Source organism: Lissotriton helveticus, chromosome 8 (genome assembly GCF_964261635.1).
Source record: "Lissotriton helveticus chromosome 8, aLisHel1.1, whole genome shotgun sequence".
Lineage (NCBI taxonomy): Eukaryota > Metazoa > Chordata > Amphibia > Caudata > Salamandridae > Lissotriton > Lissotriton helveticus.
Window position 1 is genome coordinate 799,013,575 of NC_136069.1, and position 26,659 is coordinate 799,040,233.

General features: G+C 48.1%; 1 protein-coding gene across 1 annotated transcript in view; it reads left to right on the top strand.

Annotated features, from left to right (window-relative positions):
- The window catches only part of TM9SF2 (transmembrane 9 superfamily member 2), a 402,149-nt gene that overhangs the window by 369,755 nt on the left and 5,735 nt on the right, over positions 1 to 26,659 (top strand). Inside the window, exon 16 of the mRNA XM_078657617.1 lies at positions 15,169 to 15,340. Within this exon, the coding sequence (XP_078513743.1) occupies positions 15,169 to 15,340 (172 nt within the window). The remainder of the gene's footprint in view (positions 1 to 15,168; positions 15,341 to 26,659) is intronic.

Consider the following 26,659-nt stretch of genomic DNA (forward strand, 5'->3'; position numbering starts at 1 on the left):
ATGGAGCACCCTGAGGGGGCTCCTGGGGGTACCAAGGTCCACCAGGTAGGTGACCTCTCCCTTTTGCTCAATGATGGTGTGGGGCCCAGACCATTTGTCTTTGAGGGCTGCTGGGGCCACTGGCTCCAGTACCCACACCTTCTGTCCAGGCTGGTACACAGTCAGGACAGCCTTCTGGTCATGCCAAGCTTTTTGGAGTTCTTGGCTGGCCTCTAGGTTTTTAGTTGCCTTCTCCATGTATTCAGCCATCCTGGAGCGGAGACCAAGTACATAGTCCACTATGTTGGTTGCAGGCTTTTTGAGAGGTCTCTCCCATCCTTCCTTCACCAAACACAGGGGTCCTCTTACAGGATGCCCATACAGAAGCTCAAAAGGGCTGTAGCCAACCCCCTTCTGTGGGACCTCTCTGTAAGCAAACAAGAGGCAGGGTATCAGGACATCCCATCTACGCCTGAGCTTTTCAGGTAGTCCATGAATCATCCCTTTGAGGGTCCTGTTGAATCTCTCAACAAGCCCATTGCACTGTGGATGATAGGGTGTGGTGAACTTGTAGTTAACACCACATTCCTTCCACATTGCAGTCAGATATCCTGACATGAAGTTTGCACCTCTGTCAGAAACAACCTCCTTAGGGAAGCCCACTCTGGAGAACACTCCAACTAGGGCCCTTGCCACTACAGGTGCTGTAGTGGTCCTAAGTGGAATAGCTTCAGGATACCTGGTGGCATGGTCCACCACCACCAGTATAAACTTGTGCCCTGATGCTGTCTGGGGTTCCATTGGACCAACAATGTCAATCCCCACTCTTTCAAAGGGAACCCCCACCACAGGTAGTGGTATGAGGGGGGCCTTTGTTGTGCCACCTGACTTACCACTGGCTTGGCAAGTGACACAGGAGCAACAAAACTCCTTGGTATTCTCATTCATGTGAGGCCAGTGAAAGTGTGAGACAAGCCTGTCCCAAGTCTTTGTCTGGCCTAAGTGACCTGCAAGGGGAATCTCATGGGCCAAGGTGAGAAGGAAACCTCTCAGAGACAAGGGGATGACCAGCCTCCTGGTTGCACCAGGCTTGGGGTCTCTTGACTCAGAGTACAGGAGTCCATCTTCCCAGTATACCCTGTGGGCACCTGTGGCATTCCCTGCAGCCTCAGCAGCAGCCTGCTGTCTGAGGGGTTCAAGGGAAGGGCAGTCTAACTGTGCCTTCCCCAGGTCTTCCCTGGAGGGTCCCCCTGAGCCCAGAAACTCAACTTGATCAAGGTCAAGCTCTTTAGGCTCAATTTCCCTCAGCTCTCTCAGATCAGCCTCCTCAGAGACTTGATCCTCAACCTGGGGTAAGGGGGAAGGCAAAGCCTTACCCTTACTGCTCTTCTTCTTGGAAGGTGTCTGGTCCTTTCTTCCAGGATCCAGCACCTGTTCAGTGGGGCATCTTCTGGCCTGTGACCTAGTCACAGCAAGCACATGTGCTGGCAAGCCTAACATTTCCATGTGAGTCCTCTGCTCCACTTCTGACCATAGTGATGACTCCAAATCATTGCCCAACAAACAATCCACTGGGAGGTCTGAACTAACCACAACTTTCTTTTGGCCACTTACCCCTCCCCAGGAGAAAGCAACAATCGCCATACTATGACTGGTAGTGACGTTGCTGGCATTGGTCACCAGGAAATCTGTACCTGGCATGATCTGTCCAGGGTCCACAAAGTTAGGTGTCACCATGGTGACACTGGCACAAGTGTCCCTATAGGCCTGAGCCATTTTGCCATTTATTAAAGGTGTCTGTCTGTATTTGCCCAAAGTATTGGGACTTGTATCAGGGGACATATCCATATCCCCTGTACAGACAAGGACAGCCTGAGTGAGTGTGCCAACTAAGTTGTCAGACTCCTCAGTTCCCAAGGTTAACCCAACTAATCCCTTGGGAGGTGCACTACCACTACTGACTGTACTAGGGGGTGCAGTTGCCTTAGGGGCTGTAGTGGTAGAGGTTTGCCCTCCTCTTTTGGTGCACTCACTAAACCAGTGAGACTTACTTTTGCAGTACTGGCACCACCTTTTTGACTGGCCTTCTTGAGTCTTCTTCTTCTGGGAAGCCTGACCCCCACCCTCTTTGGTTTGTTGGGGACCTGTTGAAGACGTCTGGTCATTTTGTTCACTCTTATTATTACCCTTCTGGTCTGCTTTCTTCTGACCACCCTGGTTCTGGTTCTGCTTGATCCTTGTTCTGACCCATTTGTCTGCCTTCTTTCCCAATTCTTGGGGAGAGGTCAGATCTGAATCAACAAGGTGCTGGTGCAACAACTGGTTCTGACAATTATTTAAAATGTGTTCTCTCATCATCAGATTATACAATCCTGTGTAATCAGTAACCTTGCTACCCAGCAACCAGCCCTCCAAAGCCTTAGTGGCACTATCCACAAAGTCAGACCAGTCCTGAGACTGAGTTTTCTGGGTGTCTCTGAACAGCAACCTGTACTGCTCAGTGGTTAAACCAAACCCATCAACCAGTGTATTCTTCAGGACCTGGTAATTGTTAGCATCCTCCACTCTTGTAGTGAGGAGCTTATCTCTCCCTTTGCCATCAAAGGAGAGCCACAGTATAGCTGCCCACTGACTTTGGGGAATGCCCTGCACAGTGCAGGCCCTCTCCAAAGCAGCCATCCATTTCCGGATGTCATCCCCTTGTTTAAAGGGGGGCACTATCTTTGTCAGGTGTTTAGTATCTAAACCCTTCTCTCTATCTCTTGGGAGATTGCTGCCACCAGTGGGAGCTAACCCACTCATCTGCTGCTCTCTAGCAAATGCAAGCTTTTCTTTGGCCAGGGCAAGTTCTTCCCTTTCAATCCTCAGAGCAGCCTGTCTCATTCTGGCTTCATGCTCTATTCTCTGAGGGGAAGTCAATCTCCTCTGGGGAGAGTTCCTTCTCCTCTGAGAAGAGGCATTAGAGTGCAGAGATCTATTGGAGTCCCTAGAAAGAGATCTATCTCTCCTAACTCCAAGGTTAGGCCTACTTAGGGTCAGTACTGGGGGTCCCCCAGATCCTAGCCCAAGCAAGTCTATGTTGGCCCTAGTTAGCCTTCTGACTACCTCAAGACCTTTGTCTGCCTCATCCCCAGAGGGTTCCTCAGGATCCTCCTCCTCAACTGCATTTACAGTGTTGTGGAGGTCTGGATCCCCAGTGGTACCCTCTAAGGCTGGCATATTCCCATCTAGCTAAGAAATCTTTCTCGCATCATATGTCTCTAAGAGACCTATCAGAAAGGGAATGGTGGGGTTAGACCCCTGTTTCAGTTTCCTGGAGGTACACACTTGTCTCATCTCCTGGAAACTGAGAGCTGCATATCTTGAAGTGACCTGTGGAGGGTCAATAACCACAAGGGGAGTCTCTGAAGACTCTCCATGGGTAGACATGCTTTTCTAGTGAGGTGTAAGTGGTGCACTTACCTACACTATTTGTTTGCCTACTGATCCCTTGCTAGAGTTGTAGTTTAGGGTGTGCTAGGCCCTAGGAGCTACAACAGCTGGTTCAGTAGAACTCAGAGTATTCTAAGCTAAGTTATATGTACCTTTAGTACCTATGTGATCTTTCAAATGATATTCTTAGGATATGTGTGGTAAAACAACAGCAAGCTCAAATCCCAACCGCTGCTCACCAATGTGAGAAGTTGGCCTGATATGCAGTGCTCACTATTCTAGTGATCACTATGTATCAGTCCAAACAACCCTTATTGATGATTGGTTGTAAGTCAACCTTATAGACCAGCTATCCTAGTAGCATGGATACGAGCAGTCTAAGGCTAAGACTCTAGAGGGCGTGTTAAGCCAGCTGTTTTACCATCACATTACCCCTTGAACACCAAGTGAAAGGACACCACACAAGTTGTTATGAAAATAAACAGATATTTATTTATAACAAGACTACCCTGAACTCTTTGAGTCAGGGAGCTAAGCACACAACAAAACTCTTACGAAAATACTTTAAGTCGCACAATTTACATAAATGCCCTAGGGGCACGAAAAACCATATACTCAGTAAGTGGAATGCGAACTTGCTAGCAGGTAAGTAGTACTTTTCTAGACTCAGGAATCGCTAGGCCTACAATTCTAAACACTGGGATTAGATGCAGGAGGCCTGTGGACGTCGTGTGCAGAGTGGGAACTCTCACGCGTAAGGCGGGAAAAAGTCTATGGAGGCTAGCAGTTGCAAAGTTACTGTTCTCGGGCGAACCCGACTAGGTGGGTCGAAAACAAGAGTGGATCCGAACACTTAGGGTGTTGGACTATGCTGGAGCACCGGAGTACTCGGGTTACCTAGCCCAGGGGCTGCGGCTGCATAGGGTTGAAGTTGCGTCGGAAACCCTCGTTGAAGATCCAGGAGCCTGAAGAAAGAGTTGCTGGCAGGCGGCCAGTGAAGAAAGTTCGGAGTGATCCAAGCCTGGATCAGGGAAGAAGAAACCTGTAAGCAGAGGGGACCAAGTTCTGAATCACTAGCCAGTGATTTGAGTGGGCACCAGGATGGCACCGGACAAAGTCACCTCAGCCAGGTGAGGGGGCGCTGCTGGGCTCTGCAGTCTCTCGAACCAGGAGGCGTTGTCGGCGACCAGGATGGAGGTGCGAGCTGTCCCACGAAGGTTCTTGCTGTCGACGTCGCTGGACCCAGGATTGGGCAACAAGTCTTGGCAAATGCAAGGCCCACGCGGTGGACCTAAAATGGCGTCTTGAGTGGACCAGGAGGGTCCAGGGTGCTCCTCTGTTGGAGGGGAGCAAGGGCTAGTCTGGAGCAACCAGACCAGCAGTAGTTGTCGTCGTGGAGCTTCGTGAAGGGGTCACTAGCCAACGGGCAAGTGACCTGGACAACGCGGTTGGCAGCAAAGAGCAGAAGGGCCCCACGCCGATCTCGTGGATGCAGGGGGGCTGAACTTCGGTGCTGGAGCTGCTCAGGGTCGGGGCTTCTCTTACCCCAAAGCACTCAGTCGAGGGTCACTCGGGAGTCGTGCTGGACAAGCGTCGTGCAGTTCTGAAGATGGCCGGTCCCTCGAGGTCTCGTCACACCCACGGATCACAGCTGGGCTGATGATGTAGGTTGAGGTCAGAGGTGCCAGGGAAGCCGGTTCTCGTCGTGCTGGAGCAGTCTTGATCCGATGGAGAGACTGGCAACAAACCGCGATGCTTGGTGGGTGCCTGCTGCTGCAGGGTGACTACTCCTTAGTCACAAGGGAGAATCTTGGGAAGAAGTCTTGAGTTCCTTTCGTGGAAAGTAGTTTCAGGATTCAAAGATGATCTGATTTGGAAGGGGGCCAGTTCCTACCTTTATCCTGCAAAAAGGGGCTGGCACGCGACTAAGTCCTGCTCTATGGGTGGGACTAGGAGGGGGGTGGTTACACCCCTCTCCTTTGGCGGGCTTTCCCCAGGCCAGGGGCTGGAGTGCCCCTGGAACTGGTTTCAGCCGGCCTATGCACAGTGAGCACCGGGGTGCCACTTGCAGTCACCTTCCTCTAAAGCCCTGCCTACCTAGGATACACAAAATCCTGTCTGGGACGGTGCTGGCACCGCCCCTGACAGGAAACCCTTTGTCCTTGCCTCCTGCTCTGGGAGGACTCCCAGCAGCAGGAGGGCAGACTTGTGTCTCGGTGGCAGCATCCATTTTGTGGAGCTAAGGCTATGTCTGACTTTAACCGGGGTTACAGGTTACATACATGTCGTGTCCCTCTAGAAGGGTGGAATGCTAACCCCGTCGCCAGAATTGGCGAGGGGTTAGTATTCCAATTCGTATGACACCTTACTCGACATGTTTTGATAAAGCGATACCAGAGTTGGCATATAACCGCGAGGATTATAATGCACTTAAGAGTATATGGTATGCGATATCATGGAAACTGCTAAGGGATGGATCCCGAAAGCCGCAGACAGGCTCAGCTCATGCCAGAGCACTATCTCACACGATTCCAAGCACTCTGCCTTCAGGATTGTTAAGGCCTGCCATAGGAGTGACTGATAGGAGATCTGTGTCTCCATTTAGGTTTAGATATAGGGACACTATATCTAAAGCAAAGGGTGAGTACACCACCTTGCCCCCAGCTGTCAAGCAGCCAGTTGTGTCTGTTTGGTTAGTCAGTCCAGGGGTGGCATAATACATGCAGCAGCCCCTGGGAGACTTCTGGGTACAGGGACTTGGAAAGGGCCCAGTGCCAATTCAGTACCTGGGTACAATTTGGAATAGAGAGAACAGCTAGGCTGTGGGTCTGATTAGCAGGCCCACAGCCAGGGAAAGTCGTAAACCAGTGAAGCAAAAAGCAAAAATCTGGGTGATCATAGGATTGCAGACCCTACTCTCCTACACCGTGTAGCTAGGAATTTGGCCAGTATCTTAACCTCCGCGTTAAGTAGAGAAATAGGGCGGTAGGAATTGCACTCCTCCGTTGGCTTCCCAGGTTTGAGGATGGCGACAATAGTCGCCACTCTTTGGTCATGGGGAAGTTCGCCCTTCTCCAAACATTCTGTGTACATATCAAGTAGGTATTTGCTCAGCCTCTCCGACGTGGCTTGGTACCATTCTATCGGGATGCCGTTCGGTCCAAGCGCCTTCCCAATTTTTAACGCTTGTATGGCCCCCTGTATTTCTTCCTTAGTGATATCGGCATCTAGATCCGCCGCACTCTCCGGCTGTAGCGGTTTCATTTGGATGGAGTCTAGTGCCGCCCTGGCCGCGTAAACAGACACTTCCCCGTCCGGCGTGTACACCTCCTCGAAGTGATCTGCAAGTGTCTCTACTATGAGTTCGGGACTCGTATGAACCACCCCACTTCCGCTTTTCAGTCTCTGGATACCTCTGGAGCTCCCTCCCCTCTTGTCTAGCCATGCCAGCATCCTACCAGCCTTGTCTCCTATGTTGTAGATTCTGTGCTGCGTATCAGTTATTTGTCACCTCACCTGATGACGTAAATGTTCCGAGTACATTTGTTGCTGAATGTGTAGGGTACGCGACGTTTCAGGCCCTGGGCGTAGTTCATGCGCTACCGTAGCTTCCCCCAGCTCCAGCTCTAAAGTCGCTAGATCGGCCGCCTTTTCACGTTTGTGACCAGCAATTGAAACAATGGCATGGCCTCTGAGCACTGTCTTATATGCCTCCCATAAGGTCGCTGCTGAAGATACCGACGTTGCATTCTCCTCGAAATAGTGCGCTGTCGCAGTCTTGAGTGCCTTCCTGACCTTGGGAATCTTAAGATATGCTGCCTGTATGGGATAAATCCGTCTGCGTGACTTTTCTTGGGTGGAGAGTGTCAGGGAGACAGGTGAATGGTCCGATATGCCTCTAGGGTGGACATCTACGCTGTCCACGTGTTGGAGGCCATCTCCCAGTGTCAGAAAATAGTCAATCCTCGACAAACTATTGTGCACAGTGGAATGGAAGGTGTATTGCTTCTCTTGAGGGTGCGCATATCGCCACACGTCTACCAGACCCAGAGCGGTTAGGAACCGTTGGAATCGGGAGGGGTCGCCCGTCGGGGCTATCGCTGGGAATTTATCTATCAGGGTATCTATTGTGGCATTGAAGTCCCCCCCAAGTATAACATCCCCCTCGGGTAGGGTTAAAAGGAAATCTCCTAGTGCCGGTAACATGACCGAATGGAGCGCCGGAGGGATATAAACTGATACCACATTAATGAGTCGCCCCTCCCACTGTCCCTGCAGTGCTGCAAAACATCCCTGCCCATCAACCTTCGTGCCCAGTGGTATGAATTGTGAGGAATTCTTGAGTAGGATGCCGGTTCCCCTGGATCCCGTGGTGAACTCAGAATGGACTACCATTTTGTAACCCCTCCTATCTAAGGCCTTGGTCGTCGTCCCCGTCATGTGAGTCTCTTGGAGGAGTGCTAGGGTCGGTCCCCGTCTTTTCAAGGCAGTAAGCACCAGCCCGCGTTTGACCTTATCCCCCAGCCCTCTCACATTCCATGTCAGCATGTGGAGCGGTGCGCCCTGTGTCTTCGGCTCCTCACCCTCTACACTACCTGCTGTGTAATCGGCCATTGATCAACTTAAAGTGCAGTGTATGAATGTCGTGCCCTGTGTCACATGTGTTTCCCCCCCCCTCACCCGATAAGCAGTGTAAGTAGTCGGGTGCACATCGTGACCCCGCCTGTGATAGTGTCAGTCCCTCCAGTGCCTGTCCATCGCACCCTTCGGCCCAAGTTTCTCTATACTTCCTATCATTCAAGTAACTCAACGGTAATGCATTATGTCCAGACCTTACTTGTGGATTTCCAACAACTACTAAACTCCCCCCCCCACTCCCCCCGTCCCCCCCCTCCTCCCTGCCTCCCTGCATAACGGACCTTTAACTGCCCGCCTCCCCAACTGTACAGAGCGCTTGACCCTTCCCACAACCAGAGTACTTGCGTGTCAGGGGGTGAGCGTCTCCCCGGGCAGGCGTCATCCCTGCACTCTTCCGGGCGACCCATTCCAGCGCCCAACAGCGACTGCTATTCAATTAGTACATGCAGGGGAATGTCAGCGGCCATCCGTGTCCCGGGTTGCCCCGGTCACTCTCCGCCGTCGGCTGCAGTCAGGGTTCGTGTCGGTGATCTTCCTGCACCTCCCCTACTCGATGTCTGTGACCCGGTCCGGCTGCCGTCTCGGTGTCCGTGGTTCGCTCTGTGTCCTGCGTGGAGGTCCTGTCGTGCGCCATCCCTCGAGCCAGTCTCTTGCCGCATCTGGGGTATCGAAGAACCAGACCTTCTTGTCAGCGACTACTCGTAGTCGCGCTGGAAACAGCATTGAGTAGGGTAATTCCTTTTCTCGCAGAGTCTTTTTAACCTCGAGGAACGTGCGCCGTCTCCGTGACACCTCTGCCGTATAATCCGGGAAAAAGGAAATCCTGGAGTTTTGGATTTGAATGGCCGGCGCCACTCTGGCAGCTTGCAGAATGGCGTCTCGGTCGCGGTAGTTGAAGAGCCGAGCTAGAATTGGCCTCGGCGGGGCCCCCGGCTGTGGCTGTCCTCCTGGCACTCTATGGGCCCTTTCCACAGAGAAGAAGTGTGAGAGTCCCTTAGGGGCAAGTTGATTTTTGACCAGGTCCTCCACATAGAGGTCCATGGCTCCCTTGGTTTCCGACTCCGGCACACCTAGTATTCGGACGTTATTCCGTCGGGAGCGACCTTCCTGGTCGTCTAGCTTCTCCCTAAGCAGCTTGTTGTCAGCTTGCATTCTTTCCATTTGGATTTGTAGCTCACACATCTTCCACCAAGGATTTAGTGACAACCTCGACCTGTTTCACCCTCTCATTCATCTTTTGCAAGTCCGCGCGTATAAGGGTTACTTCCGTCGCTGTCGCTCCCACCGTCGCTTGCACTTGAGCCAGGGCGTTAAGCACATCTTTCAGCGTGGCCTTCTTTGTGCCATCACCATCCGTCGTTTTTCCCGTAGACTTACGCTGGTCCGCCTGAGTGGGAGTCTGTTTGTCATAGGCAAATTTGTCAAGCTTGGCTTGCATGGAGTTATTCTTCGATCCTCTGCCCGCCATGACAATGTCCTACAGGCCCTTCCGCCCCTGTCCGAGCACCGTACTGTGTCTCAAGTCTCGTGCACCTCCTCTGCCGTGGTGGACGCCAGTCGTAGATCCACTCGCGTCAACGTCAGAATGACCGGGGTAATGGCGGCCACTGCCTGTGCTGATCTGGGCTCCTGAAGCGGCACCTCCCACGTGGACAGCTTCCTCACCATATAGTGTGTGCGCCGTGCTGTGCCAGTCTCACCTCTCCGCAGCCGCACTCCAAGTCCGTTAGTGCAGGGTGGCCACTTGGAAGTCTCTCACCCCCAACGTTATGGATGATCCCACTCGGACAGCTGTGTGGGTCAGGCGGCGAGGGTCACCGTGACGGCCACCCGCTCCTCGTATGCGGTCAATGCGGGGTCCTTTCCCCTAGATATCCCGCGGGGTCGCCAGCCGCCACCGTTGTCTCGAAGGGCTGGGGAGCGGGGGGAGGGGGGGGCCACCGTCCGCCCTCACCGTGTGTGCCGGGTCTGTGCGCTCCGTCTGTGATAAACAGACGCCACGTCCCTGGGATCTCCACGCTCCCAGCCCCCGCGGCCTAAGATCTTCTGCTCAAAGCCCCCGTAGCAGCTCCCGTGTGGATGGGCAGCGCAGCAGGCCAACGGGTATTTTTACAAGATGGTGGCGCCGTCGCGCAAGATGGTGGCGCTGCCTCCCGGATCTCGGTGGCCGCCTCAGCGCCCCCTCACCTTCACTTGTGGCGTGTTGTCGCGGCCTGACTCCCCCCGGAGCAAGCCGGTGGGCCGCGGGGGTTCAGCGGAGTATGGTCGCCGTGTCCCCGGTCAGCCGGTCCGCGGCGGGTATTTCCGGTTTGCGGCGTCCGCCGTGACCGCACTTCCGCCCGGATATCGCCTCTGCCTCAGTCCGCTGCTCGCCGGAGGGTTGTAGGCCCCGTCAGGCACTCCTTCCTTTCGTCGGGGTTCCAACGTGCCGCTGCTCCCAAATAACCTCACCGGCCGCCGCTTGGTCACCAGTCCGGAGCCGCTCCTTCCGAGCCGAGCTTGAAGACTGATAAATGGTCGGATTGATGTGGGATATCGCCTCTCTAAGTTGCTGCCGCCATCATCGGCTGCTAGCCACGCCCCCCTTTTTTTTGTTTTTTAAGAAGAAATTCAAGATGCTCACGTTGGCTGTAGTCTTGTCTGCCCTAGACAATGAGATTGGCTGGTAGCGTTGGACTTGCTGGATGGGTATTTTCACATCCCCGTTCTGCCGGCCCTCAGACGGTAACTGCCATTCAAGGTAGGCCATCAGCACTTTCAGTTCACTGTGCTACCCTTTGGTCTTACTAGCGCGCCTCGGGTATTCACCAAGGTGATGGTATTGGTTGCAAATCATCTGCACAGGTTAGGGGTTTCAGTCTTCCCCTACCTTGATGACTGGCTGTTGAAGGTGTCCAATCCCCAGACTTACGGCTCCCACCTCTAGACTACAGTGGACCTCCTGCATTCGCTGGGAATCCACTATAAACGTTCTGAAGTCACAACCGACTTCCTCTCGGATGCTCCCTTTCATCTGAGCTTTTCTGGACATAGTGCAGTTTCGGGTTTATCCTCCAGAACTGCGAGTCTAGGATATCCAGGTTATAATACCGATGTTTACGCCTCTACCATGGATTTCAGTGAGAGTGACTCTGAGGCTGTTGGGACTCTTGGCCTCCTGCATCCTGTTCGTAAATCATGCCAGATGGCATATGCAGGCTCTGCATTGGGACCTGATGTTCCAGTGGGCATAGTATCAGGGGAATCTCTCAGACATGGTTCAGATCTCGGAGGAAACTGCAAAAGACCTGCAGTGATGGTTAACAAACCGCTATTGGATCAGAGGCAGACCCTTCTCCCTTTCCCAACTAGACCTCACAGTTGTGACGGATGTGTCACACCTGGGATAAGGCTGCCATCTGGGAGAGGTGGAGATCAGAGGATTCTGTTGTCTGGCGGAGTCGAGGCTCCACATCCAACTTGTTGGAGCTTTGGGCAATCCAACTAGCATTGAAAGCATTTCTCCCCTCTGTCAAGAGGAAGTTGGTAAAAGTGTTCACAGACAATATGACTGCCATGTGGTACTGCAACAAGCAGGGCAGTGTGGGGTCTTCGACCCTTTGTCAAGAGGCCCTACGTCTCTGGACATGGCTGGAACAGTAGAGCATGACCCTGGTGGTTCAACACCTGACAGGTTCTCCACAGCCAGGGTGGACGAACTCGGCCGTCAATATTTAGAGGATCACAATTGGTGTCTCTAGTCTGAGGTGGCGCAAGGTCTTTTCCAACAGTTGGGAGATCCTTGGTTAGATCTGTTCGCCACTGAAGAGAATTTGCAATGTCAGATGTATTGTACTCTGAAGTTTCCAAGGCAGCTATCGCTCAGCAGCGCTTTTCTCCGTAAATGGAGCACAGGCCTCCTATGCACCTTTCCGTCCACTTCTGCCCAGAGTTCTCAAGACTATCAAAAACGACCTGGCCCAAGTCATTTTTGTGGCTCCAGACTGGGCATGGAGAGTCTGATATCCAGAGGTTCTTTGAACGAGCCTCAGTCCTCCAATCAGGGTACCTCTTCAGGAGGATCTTCTGTCGCAGCAGCAGCAGGGGACTGTCCTCCAACCAAACATATCAACTCTCCGCCTACTTGCATGGAGATTGAGCAGCAAAACTGTTGATAGCTTTTGACGTTCCTCCCGTATGTAGTGTTATCTTGGCGACCGGGCGGCCCTCCACCAAGATGGTATATGCCTCATGTTGACAGAAAAAATAAAGATATTGTACAGAAATGTCTATTGACCCTCTTTCTGGTTTTCTATCTAATATTATTTTTATTCTTACCCATATCCAGCAGGGCTCTGCTTTGAGCACTCTCTGGGGTTATCTTTTTGCTCTGTCCACTTTCTTGCGGCTGCCTGACCAAAGCTCCTTATTTAAGTCCCCTATTGTAAATAGGTTCTTAAAAGGCCTTGTACTTATTTTTCCCCTGCACGCTTGATCATGCTGAAGTGGGATCTAAATCTGGTTCTCTCATATATCATGTGTGCTTCCTTTGACCCATTACACAATAGTTTCTCCAGATTCGTCGAAACTTAACGGTTCCAAAACCGAAGTGATGCTCATGGGCAAACAATGGGCGACCATCCCCCCGGCGATCTGGCCAGACGTGTTCGGGGAAATCCCCACCCCGAAACACGAAATCAAGACCCTCGGAGTCTGGCTAGAACCCGATCTCTCAATGAAGACCCAAGCGGCCAAAACGGCCGGGACCTGTCTTGGGCTTCTGCGGACTATCCGCAAAATCTTCCCCCTTCTACCGCCCGTGTCCAAGAAACTTCTAGTTCAGGGCCTCATAATGTCACGGTTAGACTATAGCAATATGGTCTACCTGGGTGCGCCGGAAGCTACCTTAGAGAGACTGCAAAGAGCCCAGAATGCAGCAGCTCGCCTAATCATGAGCGTACCTCCCAGAGTATCCGCCAAACCCGCTATTAAGGCTCTGCACTGGCTCCCAGTCCGCCAAAGGGTGAAATTTAAAGCCATGTGCACGGCCCATAAACTAATCAATGGCTCGGGACCTGCGATTCTCAGCGGCTTGGTCACCCCTTACATAGCACCGAGAGCTCTACGGTCTGAGAACGAGCACCTGGCCAATATCCCCAAATTCAAGAGGACACGTACCGGAGGCCGACGTTTCTCTGTAAAAGCGTCCACTGGTTGGAACTCCCTCCCACGCTCCCTCAGACTGGAGCCCAATTACCTGACGTTCAGGAAAAAACTTAAAACCCTCCTGTTTCCTAAATAAACCCTTCTCCCTTATCCCCCTCAGCAGGATTTAATCTCTATAGCGCGGGGATGCCCTCGGGTCACCAGGCGCTTTATAAGTTGCTAAAATAAATAAATAAATTCTAGAGGCAATAACATCTGACTGGAGAGGGCGTGACCTGCTGGCTTTGTCATACAAGCCTCCCTATCTTATGACTTTCCTGGATAAGATGGTGCTTTGCATCCGTGCCTCATTCCTTCCTAAAGTGGTGACCCCATTCCATATGGATCAGTCGGTCACACTGCCCACGTTTTTTGCTATTCAGTATCCCTCTAAGGAAGAAGAGCGTCTCAAACTTCTGGACCCAAAAAGAGCATTGTCGTTTTACCTTAACTGCACAAAAGAGTTCCAGGTGGACGACCAACTCTTTGTGGGTTATTTAGGAGCCAAAAAAGGCCAGGCAGTACCTTTGCTCGGGGTTGGTAACTGTATTAAGATCTGCTATGCCCTGGCTAGAAAGCAGCCTCCTTAAGGTTTACAAGCCCATTCCACTAGGGGCAAGGCTGCGACTGTGGCTTTGGCTCGTGGAATGCCAGTCCCGGACATCTGCCAGACTGCAACTTTGGCTTCACTGCACACATTTGCAAAACACTACTGCCTGGATAGTCTGGTCTGCAGGGATGGGCATTTCACCCGTTCTGCCCTGCAGGACTTTCTAGTCTAGTATGTCCGCAACCCACCACTAGGACGTATGGCTTGGGTATCTATTCAAAGGTAAGGAACCTGCAGCTAGAAGTCTCTGTCAGATGAACAAGTTACTTACCTTCAGTAACGCATTATCTGGTAGAGATAACATCTAGCTGCAGATTCCTTACAGACCCACCCATGCCTTCCCGCTCTGCAGACTTGTTTATAGGGCTAGGGGTGATACCCTTTACAGGGCCCTAGTTTTGACACACACTAGTCAGTTCACTTCATGGCTCTGCGCTTCTGGCGTGGAAAAGGTGAAACTTAACTGACGCACGCGCGCCTGGGTGTCACCTTTATACATGACCGCGACGTCACGTAGAGCCGAACAGAGCCACCCGACAGCACTCGGGGGCACTGCACACGCAAATGTTTCCGGATCTAGTCTGGCGCCTGGGAAATTCAAAGGTACGGAATCTCCAGCTAGATATAGTCTCAACCAGATAATGCATTACCAAAGGTAAGTAACTTGTTCAACATCACTAGCTTTTGCATTGCTGTTGACTGATTAACAATTAATATGTCATTATCAGAACCACCCACTGCTATTCACCACTTTACTGCCACTCAAGGTTTTAAATCTCATGAGAAGCATTGAAATACAGATTACGTAAAGTTCACATTTAGTCCAACTTAAAAATTGGGTGCAATATATTTTGTCTAGTCAAACGTATTTATTGGAGACAACCCCCAGGTTGAATTTTAATGCAGTTTTTTTTGGGTGGGGGGGGATAAACACTGTCAAAGGATAATATTTGCAAATTGTTTAAGTTTAAAATTATGAAATGTTAGGTCACATTCATTTATAACTGCCAAACGTTGTCACCTAGAAATATTTTCTAAAGATTATACACACTAGAGATGCAGTGGTGCGAGTTTATCCTTCTCTTAACATTTTGATTTTCTATTTCTTAAGCAGTTTGGCAACAGTAATCACTCCTAATTCAATTGGTGGACTGATTTTGGGAGATTTGAGATGCTTGAATGAGAGAATACATTGCCAGTTTTTCATAACTTTTCATATTTTAAAAGTTTTTTCTAGGTTTGAACACATTTAGTGCATCATGAAATAAATGCTTTCTATTTTAATTAAACAGTTTTTTTCTTCTTTTTCCCCCCCCCACCTACAGGATTACCATTGGCAGTGGCGTTCGTTCCTTACCAGTGGCTTTACAGCAGTTTATTTTCTTGTTTATGCCGTCCATTATTTCTTTTCGAAATTACAAATTACTGGAACAGCCAGTACAATTTTGTACTTTGGATACACGATGATCATGGTTTTGATATTCTTCCTCTTCACAGGTAAATATAATTATTCCAATGCTAACAAAATCTACTCTACTACAAGGAAGATATTTAATTATTATGCTTTACTGATTTGCATCAAGGAGTTGTTTTGACACTTAAAGCTTTTGAGCAAGTTATGGTTTGAAGGATGCACAGAAAAGTAACTTCATTACTTTTGGTTCAGGGGAGTGAGTATGTGTTGAAATTTCTGGTCCCCAAAAGCACAAACCACCGTGGGTTATTTGTACATATGCTCAGAGACAGCTTGAGCTGTCTTGCAAACACTATGTGAAAAAAAAAATGAGGAATAAACCAGCATTGGCACAGCCATTAGGACTCGCCTTCTGAACATGTTAGCATTACCAATGTTTTTTAGTCATGCAGTACAGCATCCCTGATGCTGTGCGGCATGGGTAAAGAGAAATAAAAGCAAAAACCTATGACGCTGCAGCGTCATTTTGTATGCGCTCATACTTATGAATCTCCCATCAAAAGCCAATCTCACGGGGGTAGTATTGACAGCTGTTGGGCAAGGAAGAATCAGGTGGAAAAACACTTGGACCCACTCAGCTGAAGCGCACGCACACATACTTTGCATACTGCCCACTTCCCAAGCTTTGGTTCCTGATAGGGTGGAGAGGAGGCAGGAACACTAGTGTGCCCTCCACACACCATTGCACACAAGCACCTCACCTCAAGGATCTACAACAGGTATGTGTGTAGCAAAATACAACATGTACTGTGTGAGTAGGTTTGCGTGTTACTATATCTTGTACTGCTCCTACTTTCAAGCACCATCAGTAAAATTAATATATCTTTAGGAGTTAGAAGACGGTACATGGAATATGTATATCATTGTAGAAGTTTCCCATTTATAGCCAGTACCTTTAGATTGGTTAGTAAATGTATTTTTGTTGCAGAAGTTAATTCTACTGGTGTTTTCTCACATAGAATAATCATTTGGTTCCAAAACGTTATATATTTGGAAACCATGCTAGGCTGCATAAAAACATTTAGGCCTTTTCAGTTGTAGCACTTCAATCCCTTGGCTCATAATCGGGAGTTATAAATTATGGCATAGTAGACTTGCAGTCTCAAAATGAGGGTCAGAATGGACAGTATCATTAAGGTGTCAATGTTACAGAACTGGGCTCTCCTAGATGCAAAAGCATAGGTGTAAGCAATCCTCCAACTTCCTACCAGATATCAGGTTATTGTTCTGAGAGGTGCCACCATCTGCGCTGTTCTACTACTGCGCCAGAGTCCTTGATGTAGTCTCAGTGTGTGTTTGGCTCAAAGACGTCAGTACTTCCGCCAAGGTTATCAGTCTTAAAGTTTACCACAGGTCTTACTTCATTGATGCAGGCCTTGGTGGTGTTACTCACGTTGTTACTGGACAGCCATGTGAGTGATCTCCCATTGAGCACATCTAAAAGAGGATACATTCTAGTTTGTCTAATGAGAAGACTCTGAAATTGATATATCTTCTGCTAAAAAGAAGTGTAATCTTCACCAAGAAATTCATGCACCCCATTGAAGAAGCCTTTATTAAACTTGTCATTGTGGCTTGTGTAAGCCTTTGTCTATCCCGGCTGTCAAAATGCATGCAACTTTCAGCTCGATCCACTCCAACAAATCTGAATGTGCATGCACACCTTGAGAGCTTGGCCCAAGTTACATCTGCCAAATAGTGCTGCAGTGGATTTCCATTTTTCCTCTTTCTCCCCAAAAGCACCTTCTTATCATCTACACAAAGTGTTTCCCTCATCGCTTGGCATCATGCCTCCTAAATTGGTACTCATTTAATTTGTGGACGGTGCATATGATACCAACCCATTAGCCAGAATTGATGAGCGCACCCTTCTCTTAGTTAGTCAAAGAAAGAGTGAATGAGTCAAAATAAGTGCTTCATTGCTCTTTAGATAATGTAGATGATGCTCTTGTCCGCTACATGGGACTTTGTAGACTGTACTATAGGAGTTCTTCTATTTTCTCTAGGATTATTCCAGTCTGGCATCTAGACATGTCCTTTGCAATGGAAAGACTGTTTTGAGAAAATAAATTCCTGGACCACGTGAAAGAAAACAGGCCTAGAGCATAATCCTGGGGGGTTAACCTCTCCAGCAAAATTATTTTTATCTTTAGTACTGCAAGTATCACCCTGTGTACCCCAGGCCGCAAGAACATTCACAGCGACAGCATCTCCAGAAATACGTCTGCAATGTGTTGGGCAGACCTGAACATATGGACAAGAAGCACAAGTAAAAAAGCATGACCGTGTTATTTTTTTAAAACAACTTTATTAAGTTTTTTTCAAAAAGATTGACAAGGCATTTATTCACTTCTCTGATTGAGCCTATATGGAGTTTGGTTGAGAGAATTACAAAAAGCTCTCCATTACAATATTTCAGGTCTCATCTTATATGGTAGCAACACTTTTGCAGCTGGAATCTTTTCTGGATTCGCATGCTGTGCATTATTCTGCCCTCTAGTAGTTGGTTATGGAATTTATTTGTTAAAAACATTTTGGGCATTGTCAACTACCATTTTGTGGCATGTCTGTCCCCTTGTAACGTCAGACGTGGACCCTGAAAGCCCCGGTAAAAATGTTCAGATAATTTTCCCTCGTTGGGTCTGGAGTCATAAGTCAAGGCTTCAGGATTGTTGGAGGAAATGTAAAAAGTTATCGACATAGCAATGAGCAGAGCATCCAGAAGACTCCTGAATACCAGTGAGAAGGAAAGAACCATCGAATGTAGACTAACAATCATCGAAACTCACTGAAATATGTAGGTGCACCATGACGGGGAGTTCACTGCAGGTGGTCGAAGAATGTTCATCTGGGGGCTGGTATCATTCAGAGAAATGGAGAATACTCTATTTATGTTCTGCCCTAAATGCGATCATACATTTAAACAAAAAGACCGCCACAAAGTATGCAGCCTCTGTCTGCTCAGAGACCACAGCGCCGAAGACTGAGACATGCAGAGTTCAGTACTAGGGAAAAACAGAGGTGGAAATCAAACACCATGAAGCACACACAGCATAAGCAGCAAGTTTCCCCACAAGTGTCTCTGTCCAGTGATGACCAAGAAAACACAGGGGGAACTGAGATGCGCAGGGGCAGACTTCGAAGAGTTTGTTGTTGTCATCCCTAAAAAGGGATAAGTACAGAGGAAGGCATGGACCGAAGAACACAAGAGGCATGCTTGGTAACCAGAAACAGTGGGTCCGAGACTAATTCTTCGGACACAAAGATCCCCTCTACACCGAAACCTAGACGAGCAAAGGAAAGACCACATAAAGAGAATCCCATGGGTCTCGGCGCAAGAGCACCAGTTTGACGCTAGAAAGCTATCAAGACCTCGGGAGGGAGGGGTTGACAAAACATGATACGCTGACTGAAAAGAAAGCCGACACCCACCCTTCTTGCCGAACAAAGAGCCCTCAAGGTCAAAAGGAAAGCCAAAATGGTGGCAATTCTATAAAATAAGAAGGTTTTGAGAAATTCCCAAAAGGGTTCTGAATCCCTTGGAGTATTGTGAAAGATGGGGGTCATAAAGAGGAGCAGGTCGAATTGCAACCCCTGACTACTCCCCTTGCCCCCCCAAAAAGACATTACCACATGCAACGCCCTGGTAAAGAGAGCTGCAGACAAGTATTGGGTACAGCTAAATGAAGAAATAAAGAACTGTCCCAATCTTTCTTTCAGCGAGAAGCCTCACGCCATCACAAAAGGACTCCATGACTCCCAGTGCTCCCAAGTATTTTAGATCATGGTAGGGAGGCTTTTTAAGGTGGAGTTCAAAAGATCCGATGTACATAAAGGCCAGTTCAGTGCTGGGCTCAATCATAATGGCCACAGCCAAGGAAAGAACTAAGGCCACAATGTTTACAGGCCTTCCCCCTGAGATGTAAATCTAGAGAATGGAAGTGGTGGGGTGAAAAGTAGACAGAGCAGCTTCACCAAAAGGAGACTAGCCAACTCCAGTGAGCTGTGCAGTAGATATGGACTTTAAAAGTGGGAGGAAATCGAGGAGTTGATGCAGCACCACTCCAAACAATACAGAAAGAGGGAAAACAGTGGGCAAGGCTATGTCAAACACCTGCCTCTTGTCATGCCTGGAGATTGTGTGCATGGCTAGTAGGCAGCTGTGTACAGGCACCACTTTGAGAAGACATGCTTGACAGAGTCTAGGTATTTGAAGCATGAGGTGCTTTAGATTGTCACAAACACTCTAGTCACGGGAGAGCAACTGTTTGGCACAGTGGTGTATGACACCTTCTAGTAGATTAAGAAGGACAATGACATGGTAAAACAAATGGAAACCTTGAAGTTCCACCACCAAAAAGGAAGGGGAGCAGCTACAATGAGTCTGCACTTAGCATGTTTATAAATTGTTTGACTGCGATGACAGCGCACTTGAGAAGGCAGGGGAACTATGTGTTCGAGGCATATGAGCTGCAGATTGTACACTTAGCATTAGATCGCCACCTGGTGTTGGGCTCGTATGATTGCATGTTGTCTTGGAAGAAGTCTTTGTAGTCACGAGATAGGTGACTTCTCCCTTGGACGATAGTGCGCATGGGCATCGGCTCCATCCTTAGATTGTTTTTTTCCGCTTCTGGGTTCGGATGCAACTTTTCCGCTCCGGTCCGACAATCCACTTTTCGAAGACTTCGACTCTCAAAACTTTTTCTAAAAACAAACTTTAACTTCAATATACATAGACTCGACCTCATCACTTTGATTCCGGTCGTCGACGCAGGCCGCCGGGCCTACCTACGTTGTGAGGCCTACACCCCATGGAAAGGACGCCATTCAAAAGATGCCCCGGGTGTGGAGCAAAGTTTCCACACAGCGACCATCACGAGGTGTGTAACCTGTGTTTTATCACCGGAACACGAGTCGAGCTGCACAGCTTGTGCGTCCTTTCCACTGCAGATTGTACACTTAGCATCGATTGTGCAGCAGTGTCTCCCCTAGCGGTGTTCACCTGTGTCTGTTGCAGTAGTTTGAAAGAGAGTTTTAAGGACAGCTTGGCCTACTGCAGCTTGCTGCTTGGTTTGCTCATCAACACAATAGTGTTTAGTGAAGGTGTGTGTTGTAGACCATGTTGCTGCCTTGCATATGTCTTCTAGAGGAATGTTTCCTAAGAAAGCCATGGAGGCTCCTAGTTTGCGTGTGGAGTGCGCTCTAGGAGGAACTGTTAATGTGCGTTTTGCTTTGTGATAGCATATTTGTATACATTTAACAATCCACCTTGCAATGCCAGATTTTGAAATGGGACTGCCTTTATGTGGTGGAGAGAAGGCTACAAATAGTTGCTTGGTTTTGCGAAAGGACTTGGTCCAATCTATGTAATAGAGAAGAGCTCTTTTGACATCTAGTGTGTGTAAAGCTCTTTCTGCTACAGAGTCTGGGTTTTGAAAAAACACTGGTAACTCAACTGATTGGTTTAGATGAAAAGGAGTAATTGCTTTAGGAAGGAATTTAGGATTAGTTCTTAGAACCACTTTGTTACGGTGTAATTGTAAGAAAGGTTCTTGTATAGTGAAAGCTTGAATTTCACTAACTCTTCGAAGAGAGGTAAAAGCAACAAGGAAAGCGGTTTTCTGTGTAAGAAATTTTAGTTCACGTTTGTGTAAAGGTTCAACAGGGGGTCCCATGAGCCTTGTAAGAACAATGTTTAGGTTCCACACTGGAGAGGGTGGTAACCTAGGAGGAATAATCCTTTTTAATCTTTCCATAAAAGCTTTTATTGCTGGTACTCTAAACAACGACATATGTTGTCTGTTTTGCAGATATGCGGCAATGGCTGCAAGATGTAAAGGTATAGATGAATAAGTTAAATTACATCTTTGTAAATGTAGAAGGTAACAGATAATATTTTGGATGGAAGCACCTCCATGTGTCTCGAGGAAGATCCTGATGATCTCCAGATCGTATCTGAGGCAGACGACTGCGATGACTCCGATGACTCCATACCATCAGGTCAATGCGTGAGTACGACTGCCCCTACCCCAGCCCCAACACCTAAACCAAAGGCTAAGGTCAAAACTCTGCCTTCGGGGCCCAGTCGAGACCGAGACATTGCTTCGAAAGCCCCGCCATCAAGCTGGGCTCTGAAGAAAATAATAAAGCCTTCCAGTAGCTCCATACCAAGCACGTGCCGATACAACCAGCTCTCTTGGAACCGAAACCGAAAGAAGTCCCGGTTCCGAAAAAGACCCAGAAACAGTCGACTCCTAAAGACAATACGGCACTGAAACCAATGAAGCCTATTTCCGACGCTTCCAAGCCGACCAAAACAGCTTCCAGTCCAAAATCTTCGGTGCCGAAACCTACAAAGCCTGCTACCGATGCCTCCAAGCCCTCAAACCAGGCCTCGACGCCGAAAACGATACCTTTGGTGCCGAAAAACGACGCCAAAGGACTAAACAACAACTCCTAAGGCTAAAGACAAGCAGAAACCAGGCCCAGAGCCGAAAAAATTGGCGCCGAAAGCAATTTCTGAAGAAGAGGAGCTTTTTAGACCTGATCCTTTGCAAAAGAGGATATACATAGACCCAGAAACAGGACATGTTTCCACCACACTACACGGGAAGAGGAAGTCAGATACAGCACCTACCCCTGTAGTGCCTGTCAAGAAGAAGGACTCTGCCACATCTCCTATGCACCCTTCTTCTCTTGTATCTCCCTCTCCTGCTGTCCCTTTAAACATTTCACCTCAAAATTCTCCACTTCATTCTCCACAACATACACCTCCTCAGGATGCTGATGATGATCAGTATAGCATGGGGGGAGGGAAAGACCCAGATTACCCTTTTCCCTACCCAATGCTTACATTAAGGGACAGCTACCCTTAGACAGCCTAGTAGTTTCAAACTATAGGAAAAGAACAAATTCACAAACATCAGGGGAAGAACCACCTCCTGATAAAGAATCCAAAATCATAGATGCTTCTGGGAAAAGAATAGCTGCCCAAGCTAGTAATGCATGGCGCATTGCTAACACACAGGCCCTCCTTGCAAGATATGATATGGCTCACTATGATCAGCTAGAGAAGCTATTACAACATCTACCTCTGATCAATATAAGGCACAAGCAGGTGACCTCATACAAGAGGGTAACGCCTCCATTAAATGCGCACTAGATGTAGCAGACACTGCATCCAGTGCAATAAACACCAGTGTCCTTCTTAGATGTCACGCGTGGCTACGCATTTCAGGATTTAAGCAAGAGGTACAGACTACTATCTTAAATCAGCCATTCAACCAACACCAGTTGTTTGGTCAAGAAGTAGACACAGCTCTTGATAAAATGAAAAAAAGACACTGACTCAGCAAAGTCTATGGGAGCTTTGCAGTCCACCCAAGCAAGAGGCTCCTTTTGTCGCTCCTTTTACAGAGGAGGCTCCAAACAAGCTGGAGCAGACAATTCAGCTTCCTTTAAAACTAATACACAAGCATCCTCTAATAAAGGATACTTTAGAGGGGGCTACAGAGGTAATAACAATAAGGGAAGAGGTTGAGGTAACAACAACAATCTATCCTCTTCCACCACTAAACAGTGATTTCCTTCAGGTCCCCCAACAGCATACCACTCCTGTAGGGGAGAGATTAATACAGTTCCTACCTGTCTGGAATTCCATCACAGCATACAAGTGGGTAAAACAGATTATCTAGTATAGTTACTGCCAGAGCTTATAGATACCCCTCCAAATATGCCACCCAGACAGCGTCCAATGTCCACAGAACATCTAACGCTGCTCCAACAAGAGGTTCTCTCATTGCTACAAAATAATGCAACAGAGCTAGTTCTATTGCAACATCAAGGAACAGGGGTCTATTCACTCTACTTCCTAATACCCAAAAAGGATGGGACACTAAGACCAATTCTATATTTGAGGCCTCTCAATCTGTATATACACTCAGATCATTTTCACATGATCACTTTACAACAAGTGCTCCCATTCCTGCAACAAGGCGATTTCCTCACTACACTAGACCTCAAAGATGCCTACTTTCACATTCCCATACATCCGTCTCACAGGAAGTATCTCAGGTTTGTGCTAAAAGGACAACACTATCAATTCAAAGTCCTTCCATTCGGGTTAACAACAGCACCAAGAGCGTTCACAAAGTGCTTAGCAACTAATAGGCATGATGGCATCTTTCATTTTTATTGTACCATATGCAAGACTGCAAATGTGTCCATTGCAGGAATGTCTAGCACATCAGTGGAATCAGGCACATGGACAACTGACAGACCTGGTGTTGGTAGACAGCCGCACACATCGCTCTCTGCAGTGGTGGAACACCAAAAACGTGTCCAGAGGCCGGCCATTCCTCAAGCCTGTTCCACTAATAGTACTGACAACAGACACATCTCTGACAGGATGGGGAGCACATCTGCTCCACCCCACAACTCAGGGAAAATGGACTGCTCAACAAAAGGTGCTTCACATCAATCACCTAGAGTTGCTGGCGATTTTCCTGGCACTAAAGTCCTTGCAAGTACACATACAGAACAAAGCGGTCTTAATCCGGACGGACAACATGACAGCCATGTACTACATACAGAAACAAGGAGGCACACATTCCCTGCAACTGTCCCAGCTCGCACAAAACTTTTGGAGATGGGCCATTCCACAAAACATATATCTGTTTGCAGAACACCTTCCAGGAGTTCACAATCCGATAGCCGATCTGTTAAGTCGACAGACACAACAGATTCACGAATGGGAACTACATCTGCAAGTTCTTCAACCATTCTTTCACAAGTGGGGTCATCCAGACATAGACCTGTTTGCCACTCACGAAAACGCAAAATGCCCAACCTTCGCCGCCAGGTTTCCACACCCGTTGTCCAAGGGCAGTGCGATATGGATGAACTGGTCAGGCAGATTTGCGTACGCTTTTCCGCCAACCCCACTAATAGCACTAGTGGTACGCAAGCTCAGACAACAGTTTCTCAAACTCATTCTGGTAGCTCCCACATGGGCACGCCAACCGTGGTTCACCACACTGCTAGAACTCTCTCTAGTGCCACACCAAAAACTGTCTCACACCATCGACGTTAACGCAGAACCATGGAGACATCAGGCATCCAGATCCAAATCAGCTAAATCTAGCGATCTGACTCCTGAAGTCTTAGAGTTTGATTACCTTAACCTGCCACCAGACTGTATGATTATCATTAAAGAAGCCAGAATACCTACTACTTGCGCTTGTTATGCTGCTAAATGGAAATGATTTGCCATTTACTGCAATAATAACTGCTACTTACCAGTATGCATTTGTTCTTTGCATGTAGAGCTGCAGAGTTGTACACGCCCTCCTGCCTCCCCGGGACCTGTGTCTGTTCCAGTTTTATCTTAATTAGATATACACGCATGGACATACTTTCTTCTTTCTACTAACTCCATCATTTCCCATCATGGCGAAAAACAATCTAAGGATAGAGCCAATGCCCATGCGCACTATAGTCCAAGGGAGGAGTCACCTATCTCGTGTCTACAAAGACTTCTTCCAAAACGACAACATGCAATCATCCGAGCCCAACACCAGGTGGCGATCTAATGCTAAGTGTACAACTCTGCAGCTCTACATGCCAAGAACAGATGCATACAGGTAAGTAGCATTTTCCATACCGCTGCCTAGATGATTAGATGGTAAAGGCAAACTCATTCAGACAATGCCAGAAGAATATAACAATTGTTATGCATACCCCACACAAACTGAGATTCTTATTGAACTTTAAGAAATCCTTCTTTAAACTGGAAAAAAAATAAACATTTTAAGGAGCAAGGCTAAACTACGGGGCCCACAAAAGCATATTTCACAACCAAAAGGATCCTGGCTCTGATGGAGAAAGCTCGCCTTTACCAAAAGGGTGCCATCTCTGACTGTGTGATTTCTTGGGAAACTGATGGGCAAAATTACTTCTTTCATTCCCTTAATTCCATATGACAGACTCCACATGAGACCAATGCAAGAATATACACAGAACCAATGGTCACAAGGATCTAATGGTTGTTACTCTGAAGTTACAGAATGAAATAGCATTTTGGAACATGAGCAATACAGCAGTAGGCAGGTCTTTCATACAACAAAGTCCTTCAGTGACCATCATCACAAATGCATTCCACATGGGATGAGAACACATGAGTCACTTTAATGGCATGGGTCTGTGGAATCCAAGGGAAGCAGTCCAGCATATAAATGTGTATGTACTGCCCAAGTTAGCCCCGTTATTTGAAAATGGTCCATCATTGGCTATATACACATTAACGTAGTAGCAACACTCTTGCCAGGTATTCAAAACTTGGAGGTGGACAGGTTAAGCAGACAAGAAAGTGTCTCACCCGAATGGTAAATAAAACAAGAAATATTGGAACAGGTTTCCAGAAATAGAGCCCACCAAAAGTAGGCCCGTTTGCCACCACAGTAAACACAAAATGTCCAAACTTTGCATCTGGATACCAACAACACCTGTCTCATGGGAATGCCCTTTCAATAGATTGTTCAGGGAAATGTACGTATGCTTTGCTACAAATACATCTGATACCACCTAATTGTAAACAAATGCTAGCAGCCACCCATGAGGCTAATCGTAATAGCACCATAATGAACACGTCCGTTCTCAAAACTGATGGAGATTTCTCATGGAGAAGTGATAAGGCTACCAGTCTCACATAACCTGCTTTCAATGCAAAGAGGACGGGTCTGTCACCTAAAACCACCCAGCCTCAGCCTGGCTGCTGAAGATTAGGAATTTGGCCATCTGGGACACCGATAGAGAACCACGGAGAGCCTGCAGGAAGCAATTAGACTTAGCACAAGAAAATGCTGTGTGGAAGAGCTTTGTCCACTGGTGCAACAAAGAAGGACTCCCGGACAGTAAAACACATGACATTAGTCATTAAATACCTAACATAACATACCTGCTTGATGAGCATCTCACCTACACATCACTTAAGTTCCACTTATCAGCTATGGTGACATACATATGGGTAGAAGTTTCTTAAACGCACCAGTAATTAGGAGATTCTTAAAAGTGCAAGGAGGATAGCACCTCCAAGATCAGCAACCTCGCCCATGTGGAATCGAAACTTGGTGCTAACACAATTATAGAAGAAACCCTTTGATCCTATGCATAAAGTAGACCTACAATATATAATACAGAAAACAGTGTTTTTAATAGCAATCACCTCACTATGCAGTGTCAGCAAGCTGCAAGTGCTTATGATGCAGGAAACCTTGCTTGCAATTCCACAAAGAACGAGTGGTCATGCGAACAAACCCACAATTCCTTCTCAAGGTTATCTC